This window comes from Cricetulus griseus, chromosome 7 (genome assembly GCF_003668045.3).
Source record: "Cricetulus griseus strain 17A/GY chromosome 7, alternate assembly CriGri-PICRH-1.0, whole genome shotgun sequence".
Lineage (NCBI taxonomy): Eukaryota > Metazoa > Chordata > Mammalia > Rodentia > Cricetidae > Cricetulus > Cricetulus griseus.
The window spans coordinates 82,398,757-82,420,634 of NC_048600.1; the positions used below are offsets into that span (position 1 = coordinate 82,398,757).

The 21,878-nt window shown below is 46.3% G+C and overlaps 1 protein-coding gene across 2 annotated transcripts in view; it reads left to right on the top strand.

Annotated features, from left to right (window-relative positions):
- The first annotated feature begins 7,541 nt into the window (after positions 1-7,541).
- The window catches only part of Pik3r6 (phosphoinositide-3-kinase regulatory subunit 6), a 35,061-nt gene continuing 20,724 nt past the window's right edge, over positions 7,542-21,878 (top strand). For both annotated transcript variants that reach the window (XM_035448254.1, XM_035448255.1), the window contains exons 1-8: positions 7,542-7,554; positions 14,192-14,275; positions 15,000-15,091; positions 16,077-16,145; positions 17,702-17,834; positions 18,001-18,070; positions 19,079-19,262; positions 20,809-20,971. In XM_035448254.1, the coding sequence (XP_035304145.1) occupies positions 7,542-7,554; positions 14,192-14,275; positions 15,000-15,091; positions 16,077-16,145; positions 17,702-17,834; positions 18,001-18,070; positions 19,079-19,262; positions 20,809-20,971 (808 nt within the window). The remainder of the gene's footprint in view (positions 7,555-14,191; positions 14,276-14,999; positions 15,092-16,076; positions 16,146-17,701; positions 17,835-18,000; positions 18,071-19,078; positions 19,263-20,808; positions 20,972-21,878) is intronic.

Below are 21,878 nucleotides of genomic sequence, written 5' to 3' on the forward strand. Positions count from 1 at the left end.
CACAGGGAAGCACACTGCAGCAGATTGCAGAATGGATGAGTGTGCAGGGAGACCCCCTAAGAGATCCCTGAATCCCTATTATGCTGCTTCTGGGACATCCTCTGTCCATCTCACTTCTGGGTTCTTAGCGACTGTCGTGCTGGGCTGGCTACAGAGAGGTGGGGGTGGGGGGAATCTATGTTCTTGAGATGTTGGCCTTGGGTGTCTGACACAGGTAGTAAAACGCACTAGATTTCTAGTGAGCAAGACTCAGGAGTTTGGAGCAGATATGGAGAAGGTGAGGTAAGACCATAGTGAGGCTTCAAAGATAGGGAGGGCTTGTATATAGAGGAGAGGCCCAGGGGTACCCTCAGGAGAGAGAGTCCAGGTACAAACCCCAGAGGCAGGATAGTGGGTGCATGACTTAGGATGATCAAGCAGAGAGCTGGGGACTTTGTGTGGCAAAGGGGGCACAGAGTTGTGGAGGACTCCGGTGTGGGCCTGTCCTCACTCATTGGTTTAGCTCCAGGCAGGTCTCATCGATTACCTGCCATAATCCTCCTGCCCATCCTATGTGACAGGTGTCTCCTCTAAAGGTGAGGAGGGCTGTGGGTATAGTTCAGTGGCAGAGTACCGTGCCAAGCAGGCACAAAGCCCACGGGTTCCATCCCAGGCAATGTAAATAAATAAAGTGTAAAAACAAAAACAAAAACAAAAACAGGCGCAGAGGTGTAAGTCATTCAGACCAATAGCCCCAGTGATAGAACAGGTTAGACCCCAGGCAGTGTGAGTTAGGATGCAGGGCCTCCCCTCCTCTCACAGGCCTGCTGCAATGCCCCCACACTGTTTCCAAGACTTCTGGCCACACTGAGTGAAAGGGACACAAAGGTTAGGCTTCAGTTCCTGTGGTCCTCCAGCATCAGGACCCTCAGATTCTCCCAGGCTCCTCAGGAACAATGTTGTTGCCCTCACTGCTCTGTCCCATCCAGGTGTTTCCTTCCAGCCTAGGGCAGACACCCCAAGGAAGTAGGCCTGGCGGCCTTCACAGAGCCGTCCAGGGAGGCCAGGTCCTTAGGAATCTTTAAAGTCCTGGTTGGCCCTGAGGGGTGGTGGGCTGAGGGGATCTCAGAAACTCAGAGCTCTGCCTCTCACTTCTGCTTGCCCGCTAGTCACATGCTACAGTCTGAAGATGTGCCCAATAGTCACACGCTGTTGTTTGTTTAAAAGAAAAAGAAGAAAGTTCTGTTGTCTGTAAAGTGTGATCTGCCCCTGAACTCCGTGAGGGCTCTCTGGAGGGAAGGGCAGCTGGGGAGGCTCAATGGAGAGGTGAGAGGTGTTGGCAGTCACTGGCTCTTTCTCTCTCTCTCTGTCTTTATCTCCCCTTTGGGAGGGGCCAATTGCAAGTCATAGGAAAACAGAAAGGCTGTCTGCAAATTCCCTGTCTTGGCTACTTTTGGCTTTGCAAGTGGGACTATACCAGGTTGCACATGAATAAACCATTCTTCTGTCTGGATAGCTAGACAGCTTACCCTAGGAGACGGGCTTGCAGCCAGAGTGCAGCAAAAGACAGGCCTGTGAGGCCCGGCCCCTTGAGAGCTGCAGCTACAGGGCCCTGGGCTCCCATTCACTCTTCCCACCTGTTTCATCTCCAAGGCTGTAGCCTGCGGAGAATGCACCTGCCCAAGGGCTGTTCCTTGCTAATATTCTCCACTTAAGGGAGCACTCCCTGGGCCCCAAGTCCCTCCCTCCCTCTTTCCTTCCTTCCTTCCTTTTTTTTTTTTTTTTTTGTCTCTGATCTCATTCCTCTGTCAAGAATGATAAGGGATCCTTTTCGCTTTAGCTACTTAGTGTGTGTGTGTGTGTGTGTGTAGCAAGCACCTGGAGGTCAGACAACAACTTGTTGGAGTTGCTTCTCCCTTTCACCTTGTGGGTCCCAAGGATCAAATTCAGGCTGTCAGGCTTGGCTGCAAGCACCCTTGCCCACTGAGTCATCTCATTGGTCCAAGAATGGTGAAGGATCTCTCGTCCTTCTTACAACTATCAGGTTAGTCTGCCTCTTGGGGGTGCCACATAACGGATGAGACTCCACAGTCAGAGACAAAGGACTTTATCCCTCACATATTCCTGAAAGTGAGCAGTGGTTGTCTAGCTCATCAGTTCCCCTGGCTGCCCAAGTCCATGTAGTCAACGTGAAGGTGACCCAAAGGGGTTACTGAACCACAACTGAGTAACCTTGGGCTTGGAAACTCTGGACTCTGGGTAACCATAAGTCACCTAGCCAGCCTTTACCCTGACATTACACATAGTAAAATAGTGCTGGGAAGACAGACATCATCCACCAGGGCAGCCGTGTTTCCTAAGCATTTTGAGACACTCTGGAAAAAGCTCCCAGGCTGCACATAAACACAAACCCTCAGAGAAGTGACTCTCAGTCTCCCACTGTCCCCATGCTTACTGTTCCATGCCTACACTCGCTCTTAGACCCCAGCCTCCCTGTTCCCTCAGGACTTGACCTCTGAGGTTCTCTTTGCTTAAGATGTCTCTGCTGCAGATGGCTGTCAGATTTCTCCTTCAGATTTCTCTCCGTATGTGACCCCCTCCCCGGAGATTCCTAATTACCCTTTTTAATAAGAGCAGCACATACACTTGAGGGAGAGGAATGAAGAGATGTTGATTGAAGAGTAGAAAGCTTCAGTTGGGAGCAAGACGTTATGGGAGACATTCCCACAGCATTCCACAACTACAGTTGACTGTAGTTAACAATAGGGTCTTGTGTAGATTGTCCCTGGCTCATGAGTTCTGACTTCACAGGGGCACGGAAGCACACACCTGCACAGCCACCCTGTTTTCAGTGCTGAATATATATCTCATGAGCTATGTAGCACTTCGTTATGAAGTTGGCTTCGTGTTAAATGGTTTTGCCCAGCTGTACATAGGCTGGTATAAGCTCCAAGCATGTGTAAGACACAAGAGGCTGAGTCACGATCTGGGTAAATTAAGGCCAGCACACGCTTTCAGCTTAAAACATGTCTACCAGGATACAATCTCATCGTAGACGAGGACCATTTGTGTTTGAAAATCATTGAGGCTGGGAGCACTCACCTTTAATCCAGAAGCAGGTGAGTTCCAGGACAGTCAGGGCTACACAGAGAAACCCTGTCTTAGAAACAAACAAACAAACAAACAAACAAACAAGAAGAAAACCAGAAAGTAAGAGAAAAAAAACACAAGTATTTTCAGCACAGAAAATGTTAACAGGATGGAGGGATCAGTTCACTTGATCTCATCACCCCATACTGTACACATATCTAGCATCACTTTGTGACTGGTAAGTGTACATTATTGCAAACTGTCCGTTTGTGATGAAAAAATAAAAATGAAAAACATTTCAACATAACATCAACCCTTAAAACCTCTCCTTAATGCTGGGGTCTCTCATTTCTCCTTTTTGGTTTTTATTTATTTATTTACTTATCTTTTTTTTGTTTGTTTGTTTGTTTTCCAGACAGGGTTTCTCTGTAGCTTTGGAGGCTGTCCTGGAACTTGCTTTGTACACCAGGCTGGCCTCGAACTCACAGAGATCTGCCTGCCTCTGCCTCCTGAGTTCTGGGATTAAAGGTGTGCGCCACCAACGCCCAGCTCATTTCTCCTTTTTAAACTTCATTTTTACTGCATATGCATATGTCCATCTTCCCACCCTGTAGAACTGCGGTCTTCTTTGTCACTGTTCTCAGCATCACCACAATTTAATTATTTAGTTTGTTGTCCATGCCTCCCACTGCCACTTTAAGTTTTAATTTATTTCCATATACCCAGAATCTAGTGCAGTACAGACAATGCTCAATGAAAATAGCTGAGTGAATGGATGAATCTATCTACCTATTTCATTTCAAATACCCCCCACCATAATCTTTGGGTTGAACCTAGGGCCTCAAACAAGCTAAGCAAATACTCTATACTGACTTACATCCCCAGCCCTCTTTATTTTTTCACCTCCAGATAAGGTCTCACCAGGGTTTGCAGGCTGGCCTTGAACTCATTCTGTAGCCCCAACAATCCTTGAACTTCGGACCTTCCTACCTCAGCCTCAATAACAGTTGGTGCTACATGTCTGTGCCATTTGGCCCAGCCAAGACTCCATTTCTGTGGTTGTTTGTAGGACACTTTCTGGCATGTAAAGATGGTCCAGAGTGATTTAGTGAGTGAAACGGAGAATGGATGTTGTAGGTACAAAAGTCAAGAGGCCACCTGTCTGTGTCATGTTGTCCTTGGATACTGCATCCTTTTGGTCATTAGGAGAACTAGGAGATGTTGGGAGCATACGCTGGGCTCTGACATGCTCTTTGACTGGTCAGTGTCTTGCTCAGTATTTTGTGGCATGACAGCAGCTAGGCATTGCAGGCTGAGTTGTCCAAGATGGAGCATGAGTCAGATCAGCCATCAGAGGTGACACCATGCGAGTGGGGCAAAGCACAGCATCCTTTCCCTGCACGGTGTCTGTCTTCCCACCCTGTAGAGCTGCAGTCTTCTTTGTCACTGTTCTCAGCATCACCACAGATCTACATGTCTGCCCTTTCACTAAAAGCTTTGTAACCATTCTTTAAATAATAAGATCTCTCTAACACCATTCTTTCCCCCATATTATTTGGCTACCCCAATTTCTTTGCCGGTCCCTATAAATCTCAGCTTCTACTTATAGGTAGCTACATAAAGTCCTGTGGACATTTTTGTTAGGATTCATTTGCCTATTACTCAGCCTGGGGTACTCACATCTTAACAGAACTCCAAACTGTGAGGCTAGCTCACCTCTCTATTGATATAGATATAAGTCTTCTTATTTTATTAGCATTATGGTTTTTGTTGTTTTTGATTGTTTTGTTTTTTGAGACAGGGTTTCTCTGTGTATCTGGCTGTCCTGGAACTCGCTCTATTGACCAGGCTGTCCTTGAATTCACAGAGATCCCTGCCTCTCGAGTGCTGGGATTAAAGGTATGCAACACTACCACCCTGAACATTTTATAATTCTTATCTTACTAGTTCAATATGTTGTGTTAGATATGTTGTGTTTTCTGAGCTCCTGCATGATTCAGACGCATGCTGGTGGCTGAGGAGATGTCTCAGCAGCTGCTTACTGTTCTTGCAGAGAACCCAGGCGTGGTTCTTAGCACCCACACTGCATGGTATAACTCCTATAACTCACAACTACCTATAACTCCAGCTCCAAGGGATCTGATACTCTTCTGGATTCCCTGGGCATTGAAGTCAGGGGCACAGCCCCTTCCCCTCCCTCCACATAAACACTAAAATTAAATCTTTTTAAAACATTTAAAAATTTTATTGCTTCATATATTTGAAGACTTTTTTTTTGTCCTGGAACTCACTCTGTAGACCAGGCTGGCCTTGAACTCAGAGATCTACCTGCCTCTGCCTCCTGAGTGCTGGAAATTAAAGGCATATACCACCAGCACCCGGCTATTTGAAGACTTTTCAAAAGTTATATTTATGGGTTTTTATTTCAAGTTTACTTTTATTGGCGTCTGTGAGCTTACTTTGTATGGTTTCAATCATTTTAAGTTTCTTAAGGTTTGTTGTGCAACAAGTTTATGACCTATCCTGCTGGACATATTATGTACACTTGAAAACAATTCTCATACAGTGATTATTGCAATAAGGTTCTATAAAAATTAGTTAAATTCAATTGAATGGTAGTGTTATCTATTGTTATTTGATGTCCCTATATTCTTCTTTAAAAAGACACATTTTAATTTTCTATTATTTTTAAGATTTTTTCATTTTGTTTTGTGTGTATAAGTGTTTTACCTGCATGTATACATGTGCTCCATATATGTGCCTTGTGCCCATAGAGGTTAGAGAGGGCATCAGATACACTGGAAATAGAGTTACAGACATTGTGAGCTGGTATTTGGTTCAGGGAATTGAACCCGGGTCTTCCACAAGAGCAGCCAGTGTTCTTAACTACTGAGGTGCATCTCTACCCCAATTGCTTTATATTCTTGTTGACTTTTCTTCTCCTTGACCTGTCAGTTACTGAGAGAGAGATGCTGAAATTTCCAATTATAATTGTGGGTTTTTCCACTTATGCTTTAATTTTATTAGGTATTCTTTTGTGGATTTTGAAGTTCCATGGATGGACACACGTACACAGACATGATTCAATACATGAACTGAGTCTTTATCATTTTATAATGCCCCTCTTTATTCCTAGCAAATTTGTTCCTCTGATATGTGCTTTGTCTTGTATTTATATAGTCACCTAGATTCCTGAACTTTGTCTTAGTGTTCTCATGATATATCTTTTTTGTTTGCTTCTAGCTTATAAATAAATCAAAGTATTTGAAGCAAATTTATTGTAGACTACATAGAATTAACTCCACTTACCTTTATATTATCCAAGATAGGCATGGTGGTGAGCTCTTCCAATCACTGCATTTGGGAGGCAGAGGCAGGAGGGTTGCTGCAAGTTTGAGAACAGCCTGAAATTTGTAACTAGCCCAACCAGAGCTACATAGTGAAATCCTGTTTCAAAACAAACAAGTAACCCCTAACCCTTCCTTCATGCTGTCCATTCTGACAATCTCCTCTTGGTGAGTTTAGACCATTTACATTCAATGTAGTTACCCTTGCATCTGAGGTCTGCCATTTTATTATTATTCATCTTGTTTGTTATTTGTTGTTTCTCATCTAACAGAAAAAGGAGGTAGCAGGCATTCCTCTCCAGCCCTCAGGACCAAAGACCCTCTAGTTAGAGAGGAGCACTATCATCCCTCTGGCTCTTTTGCACCTGCACAGACACCACCTCCATCACCATTGCTCTACACTGTTGCAGGAGTGCTTGGGGCTACGGTAGAAATGGAAGAGAGGAAGGGCGCTTCCCATCTCTCCAGTTTAAAGAGCTCCTTTCTGCAGCTCAGACAAGCAAAAGAGCACTCGTTTTCTTTTTAAAGGTTTTATTTTTAATGGTGTGTATGTGTGTGGTTGTGGGCATGCCTGGGAGGGCGGGTGCCCATGGAGGCCAGAAGAGGATATTCGCTGACCCTGACTTGTTACAGGTGATTGTGAGCAGTCCAATAAGGATGCTAGCAAGTAAACTCTGGCCCTGTGAAAGAGCAGTACATCCTTTCAACTCCTGAGTCATCTCTCATGTGTCCCCACCGGCAACTTTTAACCTCTTTCTAAGAGCCTTCAATGTACACATCTGATGGCTGGGCTGGCGTCATGCCAGACTGGCTATAGACAAATGGGGAAAACAGAAACTTTGTTGCTACATCGCTCTAACTTGAGTTCTGGCTCTTTCTACACTCTTCCTGCTCTGGTTTGCTTTTAGAATCCTGGTGTGGCTGCCCGGTGTTTACTACCCTGAGTTTTGAACCGCAGCAAGCAGGCACGTATCCTGGATATACATTCTGCACCTTCCACCACTCACTCACACTAACAAGCTGCCTCTTATTTTGCAGAACAATCTCTGCGGAGAAACCACCATTCTACTTTCCACTCTGCTGCTGCCGGAGACAACCACATCCTCCCCACCCCAGACAGGCTCCATGGAGAGCTCAGGTCAGTGTGTGGGGTTGGGGGAGGGTATGCCCAGAAGGCTTGGCTGCTCAGTGAGGAAAGCCAATGCTGTGGGTAAGCATGTTTCCAGGCCTAGACCAACCATCTGCCCAGCCAAGGGATGTGATACCCTGACCTGAGTGTGAGAACGTCTTGAGAGAGGAAGAGACTCACACTTATGTGAATCCTCAACTGCTTGCAGGTTGTTGAGCTGGACAGTGAATAAGAACTGGGTGATGATGGCAAACACCTTTCATCCCAGCACTCGGGAGGCAGAGACAGGTGAATCTCTTTGAGTTTGAGGCCAGCCTGGTCTACAGAGTGAGTTGCAGGTCAGCAACCCTGTCTTGAAAAATCAAAAGAAAGAAAGAAAGAAGGAAGGAAGGAAAGAAAGAAAGAAAGGGAAAAGAAAGAAAGAAAGAAAGAAAGAAGGAAGGAAGGAAGGAAGGAAGGAAGGAAAAAAGAACTGCTAAGGTTTATTACCAAGTTCTTTAAGTTTCTCCTTCTGCTCCTATAACATATGTTTATATATGTTCCATTATCTACTCTTATCCCCCTATTCCTGTTAGAACTCTTCCTTCCCTTTCATAATTCCCTTTTTACACCTCCCCCAATTTCTCTCACACAGATACACATTTAGATCTAGATTCTGCCTATGGGAGAAAACATGCAATGCTTGTTTTCCTAAGTCTGGCTTATTTTGAAGATTTCAACTTTCAAAGAGAACATTTGGCCAAGCAAGTTCTACGTCTAACAGTTCTGTGGCCTTGGATAAATAACCCTCCCCCTGCAAGCCTCATTACCCAACCTATAAAGCGGGAAGGGAGGCTCTAGGGCCCCATCTATAAGTTAGGCAATTGCTTTCTTTTTTAATTCTTAGAAGTTTTTACTTTATGTGTGTGGATGTTTTTCCTAAATATATATTTGTGCACCATTTGAGTGTATGGTGTCCACAGAGACCAGATATTGGATCCCCAGGAACTGGAGTTACAAATGGTTGTGAGCCACTATGTGGGTGCTGGGAATTGAACCTGAGTACTCTGAAAGAACAGCCGGCACTCTTAATCACTTAGTTACCTCTCCAGCTTTCTTGGGGTCCCTGGAGATATGACATTTGGCTGTTAAAGAGACAAAATAGGACAAGACCTGGAATCTATTAAACAAAATAGCATTTTACCTGCCAATATTACAGGACTCTTGTCAGAATCACATTAATTACACATTGGGAAATACTTTGTATATCTGTGCATCAGTCAAGGAATGCAAGCTACTGTAACAAATAACCCTAATTACCAGAATAACACAATACTCATTTCACACTAATTCACAGTCCAATCTGGGCTCTAAGCAGTCTTCTGGGGTCTGAGAAATCAGTCTTGTAGCACCATCATCTCTCCAACATGTGTCCTTTAAGGCCACTGCAGAATGGGAACAATGTGGGAACAAAGCAGGAAACTCTGTCATCAGCCCTGAAAATGACAGGCTTCACTTTTTTTTTTTAAATTATTTTTAAATTAGTAACAAGCTTGCTTCACAAGTCAATCCCAGCTCCCTCTCCCTCCCCTCTTCCCCCCACACCCCACCAGCCCCCCAAGCCTCCACCCCATCCCCCTCTGCTCCCCAGGGAGGGTGTGGCCCTCCATGGGGGATCTTCAAAATCTTTCATATCATCCCAGGCAGGGCCAAGGCCCTCCCCCATTTGTCCAGACTGAGAGAGCATCCCTCCATGTGGAATGGGCTTCCAAAGTCCATTTGTGTGCCAGGGATAAATACGGGTCTGCTACCTGAGGCTCCATAGATTACATAGGACTCCTCTCTGACACCCAAGTTCAGGGGGTCTGGATCAGTTCCATGCTGGTCTGTCAGCCATCAGTCTGGGGTCCCTGAGCTCCCCCTTGTTCAGGTTAGCTGTTTCTGTGGGTTTCACCAGCCCGGTCTTGACCCCATTGCTCATCTCTCCTCCCTCTCTGCAAATGGGTTCCAGAAGTTCAGTTCAGTGTTTAGCTGTAGGTGTTTGGACAGGCTTCACTTCTATCATATTCCATTTGGTCAGAATTTGTTGCACAGTTCTCCAACAGCAAGGGCATCTGGGAAATGCAATCTTCCTGTCTATCTTGATTTGATGAACATTTAGCATTGTCTTGAATTGTTAATAATGCATAATTGTAATATCCACTAATCCCAAGATCAGTGTGAATTCTAGTGTCATCCTTTAGGGTGTGTTCTTCCTCCTTGGACCTGGACTTACAAGGCCTGGAAAGAAGCTGTGCTCCACTGTCCATTTGGCTGGGGCCTCCAGAATCAGCTGACCAGGCTTGTATGGTCTAAAGGGAGATGGAGGCTAATTTGGGGGCCATTCTTGTGCTCTTGCCAAAGTTGATTCAGGAGGTTTATGTATGGCATCCAACGATACAGCACTTGGTGCTCAGGTGCCCTGTTCGCTGTGGCCCCATAACCCCTTTTCTCTCCTGGTCTTGAGGAGGCTAGCTGTTTTGAACTGAGAACATTACCCTTCACTCTGTCTCTTTTAGGACAACCCAGGTCAGCTCAGTTAGATAACTGGAGTCTTCAGGGTCAGGCAGAGAGTGGAAACCAGTGAAGGCAGAAGATACGGGTTGGGGAAAAGCAAAGAAGCTGCACCACATCCTGAGTCAACTCTTTCCAAGTCCCTGCCAATCATTCCATATCAGAAAGACTCACTCCCAGTGACAACAGACTTTCTGACTTGCAAGAAATGCCAGGCACACAAACTTTTATACAAATTTCCTGGTTCTTCAACACCAGCAATTAATTCCATTTTCAGGAAATACTACACAAGCCTAGCACTCGGTGGAGGCAGAGGCAAGTGGACCTCTGTGAATTCAAGGACAGCCTGGTCTACAGAGTGAGCTCCAGGACAGCCAGAGCTACACAGAGAAACCCTGTCTTGAAAAACAAAACAAAAAACAACAGCCTTTGTTGGAGATTGTCTCTAAAGCCTACTGCCACTTCCCTATTTTTCTCTGAAACTCCAGAGACAGACGAAGAGACAGATCAGAACTGTCACTGCTTTAAATATTTTCATGTGGTCCATATCAAGGGGACAATAAGGGGAGAAAGGAGGGAGAGAAAGAGAATGGGGATTTAAAAAAAGGGGGGGGGAGTTCAAGGGAGGGAAATTAGGAAGGAGCCATGGAAAGAAAGAACAAAGGAAGGAGGGAGGGAAAGAGGAAGGAAGAAAGAAAAGGAAGAGAAACAAAGATGAATAAGCATAAAGGAGGGAGAGGAAGGGAAGAAGACAAAATACCAATTAATTTACTAAAACTTACCTTGCATTAATTCATTAAATCTTCATGCAAAGTGGAGATGGTTAGTTGGGAGGTCAGGTTGAACCAATCTTCATGCCAGGCTAAGTGACTTCCTGGCAAATTTGGAGAGATCTAGTCCTGCTGACCAGGGTGTCCAGGTAGGTATACATGTCTGTTGTCTTTTGTGTACCTTCAGACTAAGGAAAGCGGGGAATTAGGCCTTGATGGTGACAAGTGTCTTATAGTGACAGGTGAGAGTTGGGAGGAAAGCAGGGCTTCAGAGATGGTAGTTATCCTCTGGAGTTTACATGTGTCTACCTCAGAGCCATGGGGTGGGACATGCTTGATGACTACCAGGGCAGAGGATAGCTTGGCCTCAATGGTTCAACTTGAGCTACCATCTCTTGATGTTTGTAGCTCCTATCCTTCTAAATTAAGATATAAAAAAGCTGAAGCAGCAAAGAGGAAGCAAGAAGAGAGGCCCAGCCCTTTGACATGAGCCGATATTTGGGACTGGGCTCTAATTGAGCTGTGAGTTTTCTTGGCCAACCAAATCAAAAAGGGAAGCCCTGAGGTATGTGGTTTGGGTTGTCTGTCGACTAGAGAAGACAAATTACTGTGAAAAAAAAAAGTCTTGGTTGGAAGTTACTGCAAGGGAAACATGTCCTTGTGGGGAGTGTTGCCCATCCTTCCCATCTTTGTCTGGATCCTCCAAGAAGCAGACACCAAGATGTGAGAGGATTTACTCAAGGAAACACCTGTGAGACAGAACGTGGTGTAGAGCAGGAGGAAGAAGTGCCTGACTGGGAGGGCTGGCTTTCTGGGAGATGTGTGTGTGTGTGTGTGTGTGTGTGTGTGTGTGTGTGTGTGTGTGTGTGTGTAATCAGGAGAACAGGTCCACAGTGTAGTAGTGGTGGTGGAACTTGGAGCCAAAATTAGCCATCAAAGAATGTCTCTCTTGGGAACAACTGTGAAAAACACTGCTGAGCTCTGTACGGGCCAGCAAGCAGAGCTTGGCAGGTTTCGTAGCACAGCCACCTGGACAGCATCACTTAAAGTCCCAGCAGTGAGGGGCAGTGGAAACATTCTCAAGGCTTCCTCACTTTGCTAAGTCATCTGCATATTTTCCATCTTCGTGTGTCTGCTGTGTCAACATACCCTTATTAAGGAAAAAAAATTTCACTCTGACACTTGTCAAAATGGCAAGAAAGACTTTATTCAAGACTGACAGTGGAGAAAAAGCAGGCTCAACTCAGAATACTGAAAGACATCTGGGGTTCCCAGCCTTGGAGCAGCATGAGGACTTGGAGGAAACTTCCTAAGACTAGGCAGGGTTCTTGCCAGAGGCAGCTCAGGTCCATATACATCAAAGGTGACAAGGAGTATATTTGGCCAGGGATTCTCTCTGAGCTGGGTTTCTCAATGAAAGTAGATGAACAAGCCAGAGTCCGGACAGAGGCCAAGGCTGAGGCCCAGAAGAGAAAGGCTTAAAGAAGTGTAGAACAATGTTACTAGCAACACCTGGGACAGTGTAAATTGAGCAATGTTGCTGTCACTTCCAGGATCAGTATTTATATGACTTTTTTTAAAAAAATAAAGAGATTTTATAGGGGTTTGCAAGAAAGAGATGCTCAGAAAGACAAGACATCCCTGAGAGCATGGGCGTGAGATTCTCCAAAACAGTCCCACTCCACTGTCTTTACAATTGTCACATAGAGGATTTTGGTGGCTTTGAAGCTATTATCCTTAAATGGTGACTAAGGAACCTAAATGTGCTCATGGGGTGAGTTGGGGGTGTCCTGGGGAGTTCTGAAGGGTTACAATTCATATGATCACAGTCTGGAATCTTCACTTGTCAACAACGTTAATAGTCTTGTTTGAGATTCTCAGACTCTGATTGAGAGTAAGGGAAGGGAGTAAGGCTCACCCAAGACCAAATCCATTCAGGTCCTAAACCCAGTCATCGCTGGTTTAACAGGAAGTGTCTGTATAAGAGGAATGTCTATCTGTCTGTGTGGATAGTCTTTCGGCACATACTTTTGATGGAATTCTTGTTTCTCAGCTCTGAGTACACTTCAAGGGTGAGGGCTCCTTTCCCCTCTCATTTTATCAATTTCTGTCTCTCTATTCTGCTTCATCTTTCTCTTTCAAATGTAAGGTTACTTAAGGATTGTAGATGCCCTCCCAAAACCTGTCTTATATGACCTATTCCATGATGAACAAAGATGTAAGTCCTCTCTGTTTAGGGATCAAAAGTCTCCACCTGATCCAGGCATGAAGGTGCACCCCTTTAATCCCAGCACTTGAAAGGCAAAGGCAGGTAGATCTCTGTGAGTTCAAGGCCAGCTTGGTCTACAAATATCCAAGATAGTCGTGGCTGTTACACAGAGAAACCCTGTCTCTAAAACAAAGAAACTAAGCAAACAAAAGTCTCTTGTCCTAGGCTGGCAAGATGGCATGATAGACAGATCTTGAAAGCCCGATGACCTTAGCCTGGTCTCCAAAACCCATGATAGAAGGTCAGAACAGACTCCTGGAGGCTACCCTCTGACCTCTGATACCCACCAGGCTTTTTCTTTTGGGCCACCAACCAGCACCCTCCTCAGGCTTCCATACATATACATACATATATATGTATATGCCATATGCCCGCACACACATACCAAAAAAAATTTAGGGGGGGTGGAGTGTTTCAAGACAAGGTTTCTCTGTGTAGCCTTTGCTGACCTAAACTTGTTCTATAGACCAGGCTGGCCTTGAACTCACAGGGATCCACCTGCCTCTGCCTCCTAAGTGCTGGGATTAAAGGTGTGCACCACCACCACCACCACCACCAAGCTCACACACCAATTTTTTTTTTAAGTTATCAGAACACAAGCACAGCTATACTAAGATAGTTTAGCTGGTAATTGATATGACTACTAATGACAAATGGAGGAGGATATCAAGAGATTTTACCATGTTTCTCTGAGCAACAAACCACTTAACACTCATAAATTATTTATATCTGGGCTTCCCATTCAATATGTTAAGACCATAGTTGGTGGTGGGTGATTGAAACCACAAAAAAAAAAAAAAAAAAAAAATGAAGTCTCGGGTAAGCAGGGACTGAACTGCCATACATTCACACTTTTTGAAATGCTGATTTTACAAAGAACACAGATACTGATAGAAATCCTGTCTTCCAGCTCAGAGCAGTGTGCTGGCTGACAACTCTTTGATGGATTATCACTGGAACCTCTTAAGGTTTATAAGAGGGCTAAAATTTTCTCTGAGGATGGGGATGGAGCCATCAGTGAGGACAGATGGACTGAACACCACAGCTCCTGACCCCAAGGTTCCCTCACTTTCAGATGTGGAGCTGGACTTCCAGAGAAGTGTACAGGCTGTGCTTCGAGAGCTCAACACCCCAGCCTCTGCCCTCCAGAGTAATCGGGGTAAGCAACCACTCCTGACACCCCCACCTCCCCACTCCATCCCCCACCTCCAACACCACCCCTACCCTCACCCATGGCCCCATCCTGCCAGCACTGCCCCAGGCATTCCTGGAAGGGCCCAGTCTGGAGTTCCCAGGTGAGGGGTTTCCAGCCTAGCTGTCTTCTTATTGAAAATCTACCCAGGGCTTCTCTGCTTCCTGGTTCAACTCTCCTAGGGTTAATATGTTGAGATCATACTTTGATGGTGGTGGCTAATTGAAACCACAAAAAAATCGAAGTCTTGGATAAGAGGGGGCTGGACTGTCATACTGCAGGCAGTAATGGGGCTCTGCCACCCTCTTTCCTGGTCACCTTCTCCATTTCTACATCCAAACAAAACTCTCCTCTAAGACCTGGAAACATTCAGAAGGTGACTAGGGCTCTCAGTCTGCAGATATTGCTGCTCTGTGCTCCAAACACACACACACACACACACACACACACACACACACACACACACACACACACACCTCTGTCCCCTCCTTGACCTTCCCTGTGTTTTCTGGGTGCCCACTGTCCAGAAAGCCATGGGAGGCATTCACCACATACACCTGGAGCAGCTCTGACTACAGGTCAGATGTAGCTGGTCAGTCACACTCTAGGGCCAGGGCTCAGAAAAACAGCCTCTAAGAGCCGAGCCTCCGACCCACTCAGCCATAGTGGGTCCCCCTTTCTCCTGGCCCAGGCATGTGGAGATGGTCTCTGCACAAGAAGGTGGAGAGAAATCCAGGAAGGAGCTCTGTGTTGGTACGAATTCTGCTCAGAGAGCTGGAGAAGGTTGGTACTCAAGCTTGAGGGGTGCAGCAGGGGTGGAATAAAGAGAGGAGCCCCATCAGGTTGGGGGCCCACCTGTGTAGCTCTGTGTCCCCAAACTTGGGTCATTTGTGGAGCATATGCTTGATTTTTCCCAGGCACATCTTCATTGACTTCCATCTCAGCACTATTTTTTATCCATCCATTCCCATTGTTACTTGAATTAGCATATTTTGAAAAGAAACTCCATTCAAATGACCATAAACAGAAAACTCACATTACTGGGCAGAAATAAAAGATGTATATATTCTGCACACATGTGTGCAAACGTTAAGGATTATCCTTGTACTACTTAAAATTATCCCTTTCTGAGGCTGGAGAGATGGCTCAGGGTTAAGAACACTAGCTGTTTTTCCAGAGGCCCCGAGCTCAATTCCCATCAACTACGTGGTGGCTCACAACCATCTGTAATGAGATCTGGTGCCCTCTTCTGGCGTTCAGGAATGTATGCAGACAGAACACTGTATACGTAATAAATAAATACATCCTGAGCACATCACTAAGAACTAAAATAGAAATTTGCGGCAAATATTAAACTTCTGCTGAAAACTAAGTAATAAAAGCATTTTAAAAATTTTTAAAAAAATAAAATAAATAAATACATCTTTAAAAAAAAAATTCATGCCCTGCATGTTGCTGCTTGGGAAATGCTGCTCCAAGTTGTGGCCTCGCTTGTCAATTAACTTGGACTCCTGTGTGGAGTCTACGAGGCTTCCCCATCCTGCCCGTCTTGCACAAGGATTCCTCCATCTGCCCTGCCCCTTCTACATCCTTGCTACTCCCTACCCAATTCCCTTCTTCCCTCTCCACTCCCCTTGGCATAATATATATATTACTGTCTCCCACCTAATTCCCCATCACCCTCAGCCTAACCTGCCTTCTGTAGCTAGGATGTGGTGGTCCCTGGAGCACCCAACCCAGCATTATGCTAGGATCTCCTGTTTTCCAGGCAGAAAGTGAGGATGTACGGCGTGTCATCATTCCCTTGTTGCTCACTCTAATGTATGTGCTCACTAAGGTGAGATGGGTTGGGGTCAAGGTGATGCACATGAGACTGGGGGGGGATCACAATTCTCAAAGAGATTAGGAGATAATTTATTCTGGGATCAAATATGAGTGGCTGAGTTTGGAGAGATGACTCAGTGGTTAAGAGCACTTGCTAATCTTCCAGAGGACCCAGCACCCAGAACTTCAAGTCATAGGGCCCTGTCCTGTCTTCCTAGTTGACACCTAATCTATGCTAAGGCAAGCCTGGTCTTGCCTTCCCATATACTCTGCTTTTCCTTCTAAGCAGAGGTAAAATTGGACATGCAATGGAGTAGACAGTGAGGAGAACAAAGAGTCTTTGATGGTGGACGGGTCCTTGGGTTGTTCATTGGTGCATCATCGTTGCAAATTCAAGAGACTAGAGAAAACATAACTTTTTTGTTTGTTTGTTTTGAGACAGGGTTTCTCTTCATAACCAGTCCTAGCTGTCCTGGAACTTACTTTGTAGACCAGGCTGGCTTTGAACTCACAGAGATCTGCTTGGCTCTGCCTCCCAAGTGCTGGCCTTATAGGCATGTGCACCATTGCCTGGCACAAAACTTTTTTAATACTCAGTTCTGCACAACAGGACTCCAACATAGAGAAAAGGCAAACATGGCTGGTGTGGCATGTTGGTGCGAGACAGAGGTTATTGAGGTCCCTGATTTTGAGAAATCCCTATCCTCTTTCCCTATAGAGTTACCATCTTCACACTCCTCTAGCATAGTCCCCCTTCCCAGCTCCCCATCCTGTTGGTCCAGGATGCAAAGCCTTATCTAATGGATATCTTGGGCCTTGAAACTGAGTTCTGAAACAAGCTAGGGGAGGAAGAAGCCTAGTTCCTGCTGCCTGTCTGCGACTCTTGGATGAATTCTAAATGCACATCATCCTAAACAGGACCAGATCTATTGATTTCTTTTGTTGTTGTTGTTTTGTTTTGTTTTCGTTTTTCAAGACAGGGTTTCTCTGTGCAGCTCTAGGCTGTACTAGAACTCACTCTGTAGATCAAGCTGGCCTTGAACTCACAGATATCCACCTGCCTCTGCCTCCTGAGTGCTGGGATTAAAGGTGTGCGCCAATCCTGACTAGAAAGCTATTGATTCCTTATAATTGGTGGTCTTCGTGTAAGAAAACATTGGTTAAAGGAATTGGTGGTTGTGTGTGGGGAGAGTCATTGCAGCATCGGGGATGAGGATGGGACTGGGCTCTGGCAAAGGAATCAAGCACACCAAGGCTGGGAGTGGAAGAAAAGCAGCCCCTGGGCATTGTGGGATACCTTATGCCTGTGAGATTCAAGGGGGGTGCAGAGACTCAGGAAGTAGCTCCAAGTTTCCAAAACTAGAGATGCTCCAGCATTAAGCCTGGGGGAGAACTGACCTGCTGAGAATGCAGGGATAAATTTCTGTCTTGCTAAGGTATTATAGGGAGGTCTCACAGATGCTGGGAGGAGAGATTTCAACCTGGGGATGTGGAGAGCATGGAGCCAGTCTGGCTGTCAGTCACAACCTTACGTCCCAGACCCTCAAGACCACCCCTCCCTCTCAGCAGGCCACAGGCATCACCGAAGAGCTCTACCATAGAGCTTACACCTTCTGCACCAGGCTGCTGACCCTGCCTGCCCCCTACTCTACAGTCGCTTTGGACTGTGCCATAAGACTGAAAACAGAGGCAGCTGTCCCAGGTGAGAGTTGCAGGGCATCCTGGCTTCCCATGCTGCAATGCAGCACCACCCAACATCAGGCTGTTTTCTCCAGGATGCCAAAGAGCTCAAAACTCTTGGCTCCTTCTAGGAGAATTGGAGTCAGAGACCCTCAGAGGCTGGCTCACTGATGTGGTCTGGTTTGCAGGTACACTGTACCAAAGGACTGTCATTGCAGAGCAGAACCTGATGAGTGAACTATACCCTTATCAGGAAAGGTAAGAGGCTTGGGAGCTATCTTCAGCTCTCCCAAAGTGTCGGGTACCTTGCAACTGTTCACTGACAGGAAAACAAAAGAGGATGAAGAATAACTCTTAACTGAGCTTCTGCATTGGCCCAACAGTGGCATTTACTTCTAGTTCAAGGGTAGTGGCTATGTTTTCTGGGCCTTTCTTCTTTGGCTGGGTACAGAGCGACCCTGTGCAGAACCACATGGCCCAGGGCAACACCGCTGTTCCATTCTTGTGCCTCCCCACATCCTGTTTTGTGCCACCAAGAAGTCACATCCAATCAAGCCAGAGGGAGCTGCAGGGTCTGAACCCTGGGGGCTTTCCTCAATGAATTCTCAGCCTTTAGCTCAGATGGAAGAGTGTCCCTGGCTCTTGTGTGGAAGAAAAATGGCAAGGGTGGTGAGGAGTGTGCCTGCTGCAGGCAAGTTTGTGGATGTAGCTGAGTGGCACTATGTAGGTTTGAGACAGGAGCTATGCTCAGGAAGGGTGCTGAAGGAAAGGGCAGCGGGGGAGTTAGTGTTCGAGAGGAGAGCATGGCAGTTTCCTGAGGGAAGTGTGGGCGAGTCAGTTTTCTGGGGTGATGGGGTGATGAGCAAAGATGAGGTTTATGTGGGTCCCGTGCTCCAGTACCAGGAGAGGTTTAAGGTCTCTCCAGAGGGTGATGAGCACTGGGCCAGGATGCTGAGGACCAGAAAGCAGAACTCAGGCTGGAACATCCCTGGATGAAGGACTTAACCTGTTCCTCCACATGGGGCCATGTGGTTGAGGGAAGGAACTCCAGTTGGCCCTCTGGAAGGGCTGGGAGACTCCTACCTGCTGTGTCCCTGCTTCTCCTGGTTGTTGTTCCACTTAGAGGCTTTTGAACCCGGAGCTTCCCTTTTTAGGGGAATTAACTCCTAGAAACTGCTTTTGTTATCAAAGGTGTTATATAATCGGGGTGTCCATTCAGGCTTTTCAGGGTGTCCACCCAGTACCTCCATTCCACTTTGCCCCCAGAGTGTTCCTGTTTGTGGACCCTGAGCTGGTTTCTCCCTCCGTGTGCAGCGCCCTGCTGCTGGAGATTCAGGCGGCCCAGGAGCAGCAGACACCTGAGGCCTGCATGCGCCATGTGGTCTCCCATGCCCTGCAGGCAGCTCTGGGGGACGCCTGCCACACAGGTGCTCTGAACAGGAAGTTGCAGGTAATTTAACACCCCCACCCTGCCTTCACCATAATCACTCCCAGTATTCTTCCTGCTTCTGGACCATGTCACCCTTTACCCCACAAATCAACAATTCATGCATGTTTATTAAAGGAATGTGAAAAATACAGATAAGCCCCTTAAAGACAAAAATTAAATCACTCGAAACCTCTCTACTTGGATATAACAGAAATCGGGCTGGAGAGATGGCTCAGAGGTTAAGAGCACTGACTGCTCTTCCAGAGGTCCTGAGTTCAATTCCCAGCAACCACACGGTGGCTCACAACCATCCGTTATGAGATCTGGTGCCCTCTTCTGGTGTGCAGATATATATGGAAGCAGAATGTTGTATACATAATACATAAAATCTTTAAAAGAAAGAAATAACAGAAATGAATATTTGATAAATTTCCTTAATAATGATGACATTGATGATTTAATAGCAAGTTTATGGACTGTTGGTCCAGACACTGTGCTAAACATGATCACATTTTGAAGTTCTCCCACAGCACTGTGAAATGCAGTTTCCGTCTACCTTTATAGATGGGAAACTAAGGCACAGAGAAATTTCTCATCTACTCATGCTCACACAGAAACAAAGAGACTGAGCTAAAATCTGAACCCTTGTCCACTGGCTCCCATCCTAATTCCTTTACAACTCATGGAGCTACCTAACTCATATAATGTATATTTTCCCATGACATTGGAAGCATGGCCTATGCAAACAAATTCCTTGGGAAACACGTACTTATATTTGCTACATGGTATGCAGTTGCTGTTGACATTTAGCCAACGCTTGACTCCTGTTGTGGGGCCTGTGGGCTGTTCCCAGAACTTAGTCCACCACCACCACCCGATGATTCAACCTCAGCCCAAGAAATCCTTCTGGCTGAGAGTAGGCATCAGGGGCCAAACTTCTTGCAGATGTGGTAATGGGAGGACTGGTGCCGTTAGGAGTGACCTTCTGTGGGTAGCTGGGAAAGCTGGGCAAGACTTTGGATTGGATGCAGGCTCAAGATGGAGAGGCTTGAGGAGGCTTAGAACTGCTGCAGCAGGAGGAACCAGGCACCCAGAGGGAGGGTTCAGTTGTCCCCCTCTAGCCCTGATTCAGGAAGTGGGGAGGATTTTTTTTCCTCTGCCCCATTATTCAGACCTGGCTCTGCCCATCGAAGTGCATTGGAGCATTGCTCGTCCGTTCTTGTTTTCCATCTGGAATTGAACAGTCTGAACCCCACATGTTGAATCCTTTATTTTGGTGGATTCTTCATAGCTATCTCCCCACCATAGGGTATGAAAGCCAGAGAGGAACCCAACTACCTACCCACAGGCAATAAGGGGCCACAGCCATAGCCCGGCAAAAAACCCAGGCTCTGGATGTGGAATCCCAAATTCTTCACCAGGCAGCTCCTGCTCAGCCCCGAGAAACCTTAGGGTAGTGCCATGTTGGACTGTTGGCAATCCTGCCCAATTTGGCATAGAAGTGGGGTAGTTGGATTGATGGATAGGAACGTGAATAGGACTCAGGCTCCGATGTCCTTCCTCATAGGCCAGCTCCCGTCGAGTCCTGGAATACTATTTCCACGCCGTAGTGGCTGCCATAGAGCAGGTGGCTAGTGAGGACAGCCCCAGCCGGCTGGGACACCTGGAGAGACTAGAGGAGATTTACTGCTCGCTGCTAGGGCCAGCGGCCACAAGAAGGCTCTGCATAGGTAAGAGGGGACCTGTGGGGACTTGCTTAGGGACTGCCAGCCGCAGAGGGCGCCAAAGAGCTAGGTTAGACGGAATGAGATCAGAGATCCCAGGATCCTGGGGACTGAGAGAAGAGCTTAGGGAGTTGGCGGGCTGCGGGTGGGGTGCGCTAAGCAAGGGGTTAGTAGGTTCATGATAGCCCACATATGCAAAGCGCCCCCCTTTATCCCATTAGCTGCTCTAAACATTTAACATGTGTTTAAATCTATGACGTGCCAAATCAAATAATTTGTAAAGTAGAGAGGATCAGGATCACTGCCCCAAAGGAGATGTAGGCACTGATTTAGAAAGAGATTAAAATATCTGCAGACTGTCACTCAGCTAGTGAGTGGCAGAGCCAGGATTTGAGTCTTGTTCTGGCATAGTAACCAAGTAACCAACAGATTCGATCCCCAGAACACCTCCACAGAATGGGAAGTAGAGGTGTTGGCATTATTTATTCCTTGGGGTCCATTTGTACTATACACACCTCCTTTCTATTTGAACGTTGATAAAGCAATGCCACTCTCCTACAGGAGCAATTTCCCCTAGTGGGCTTCAATAACCTAGCATGAGTGTGTCCTGACTGTGGTAGGGCAATTCCAGTGTGTGTCCTGTTCCATGGATGCAAGGTGTCAGCCTGTGTGTGTCAGAGTGTGCCCATAGTAGTTATTGTTATGGAGTTTGTGACCCCTGGGGAAATACGTGACCATACACGAATGAACAGTCTCCGAGACAAACTTGACATTGCCATGAAGGAGGGGTTTGGGGAAGGACTTTTAAAGGGGAAAACCACAGGAAGACCTTCCATGTCCATGCAAGCAAGTTAAAACTGTTCTGTTCTGCCAAGTGATTAACGCAACTTAAAACAATCTTTGGGTATCTGCA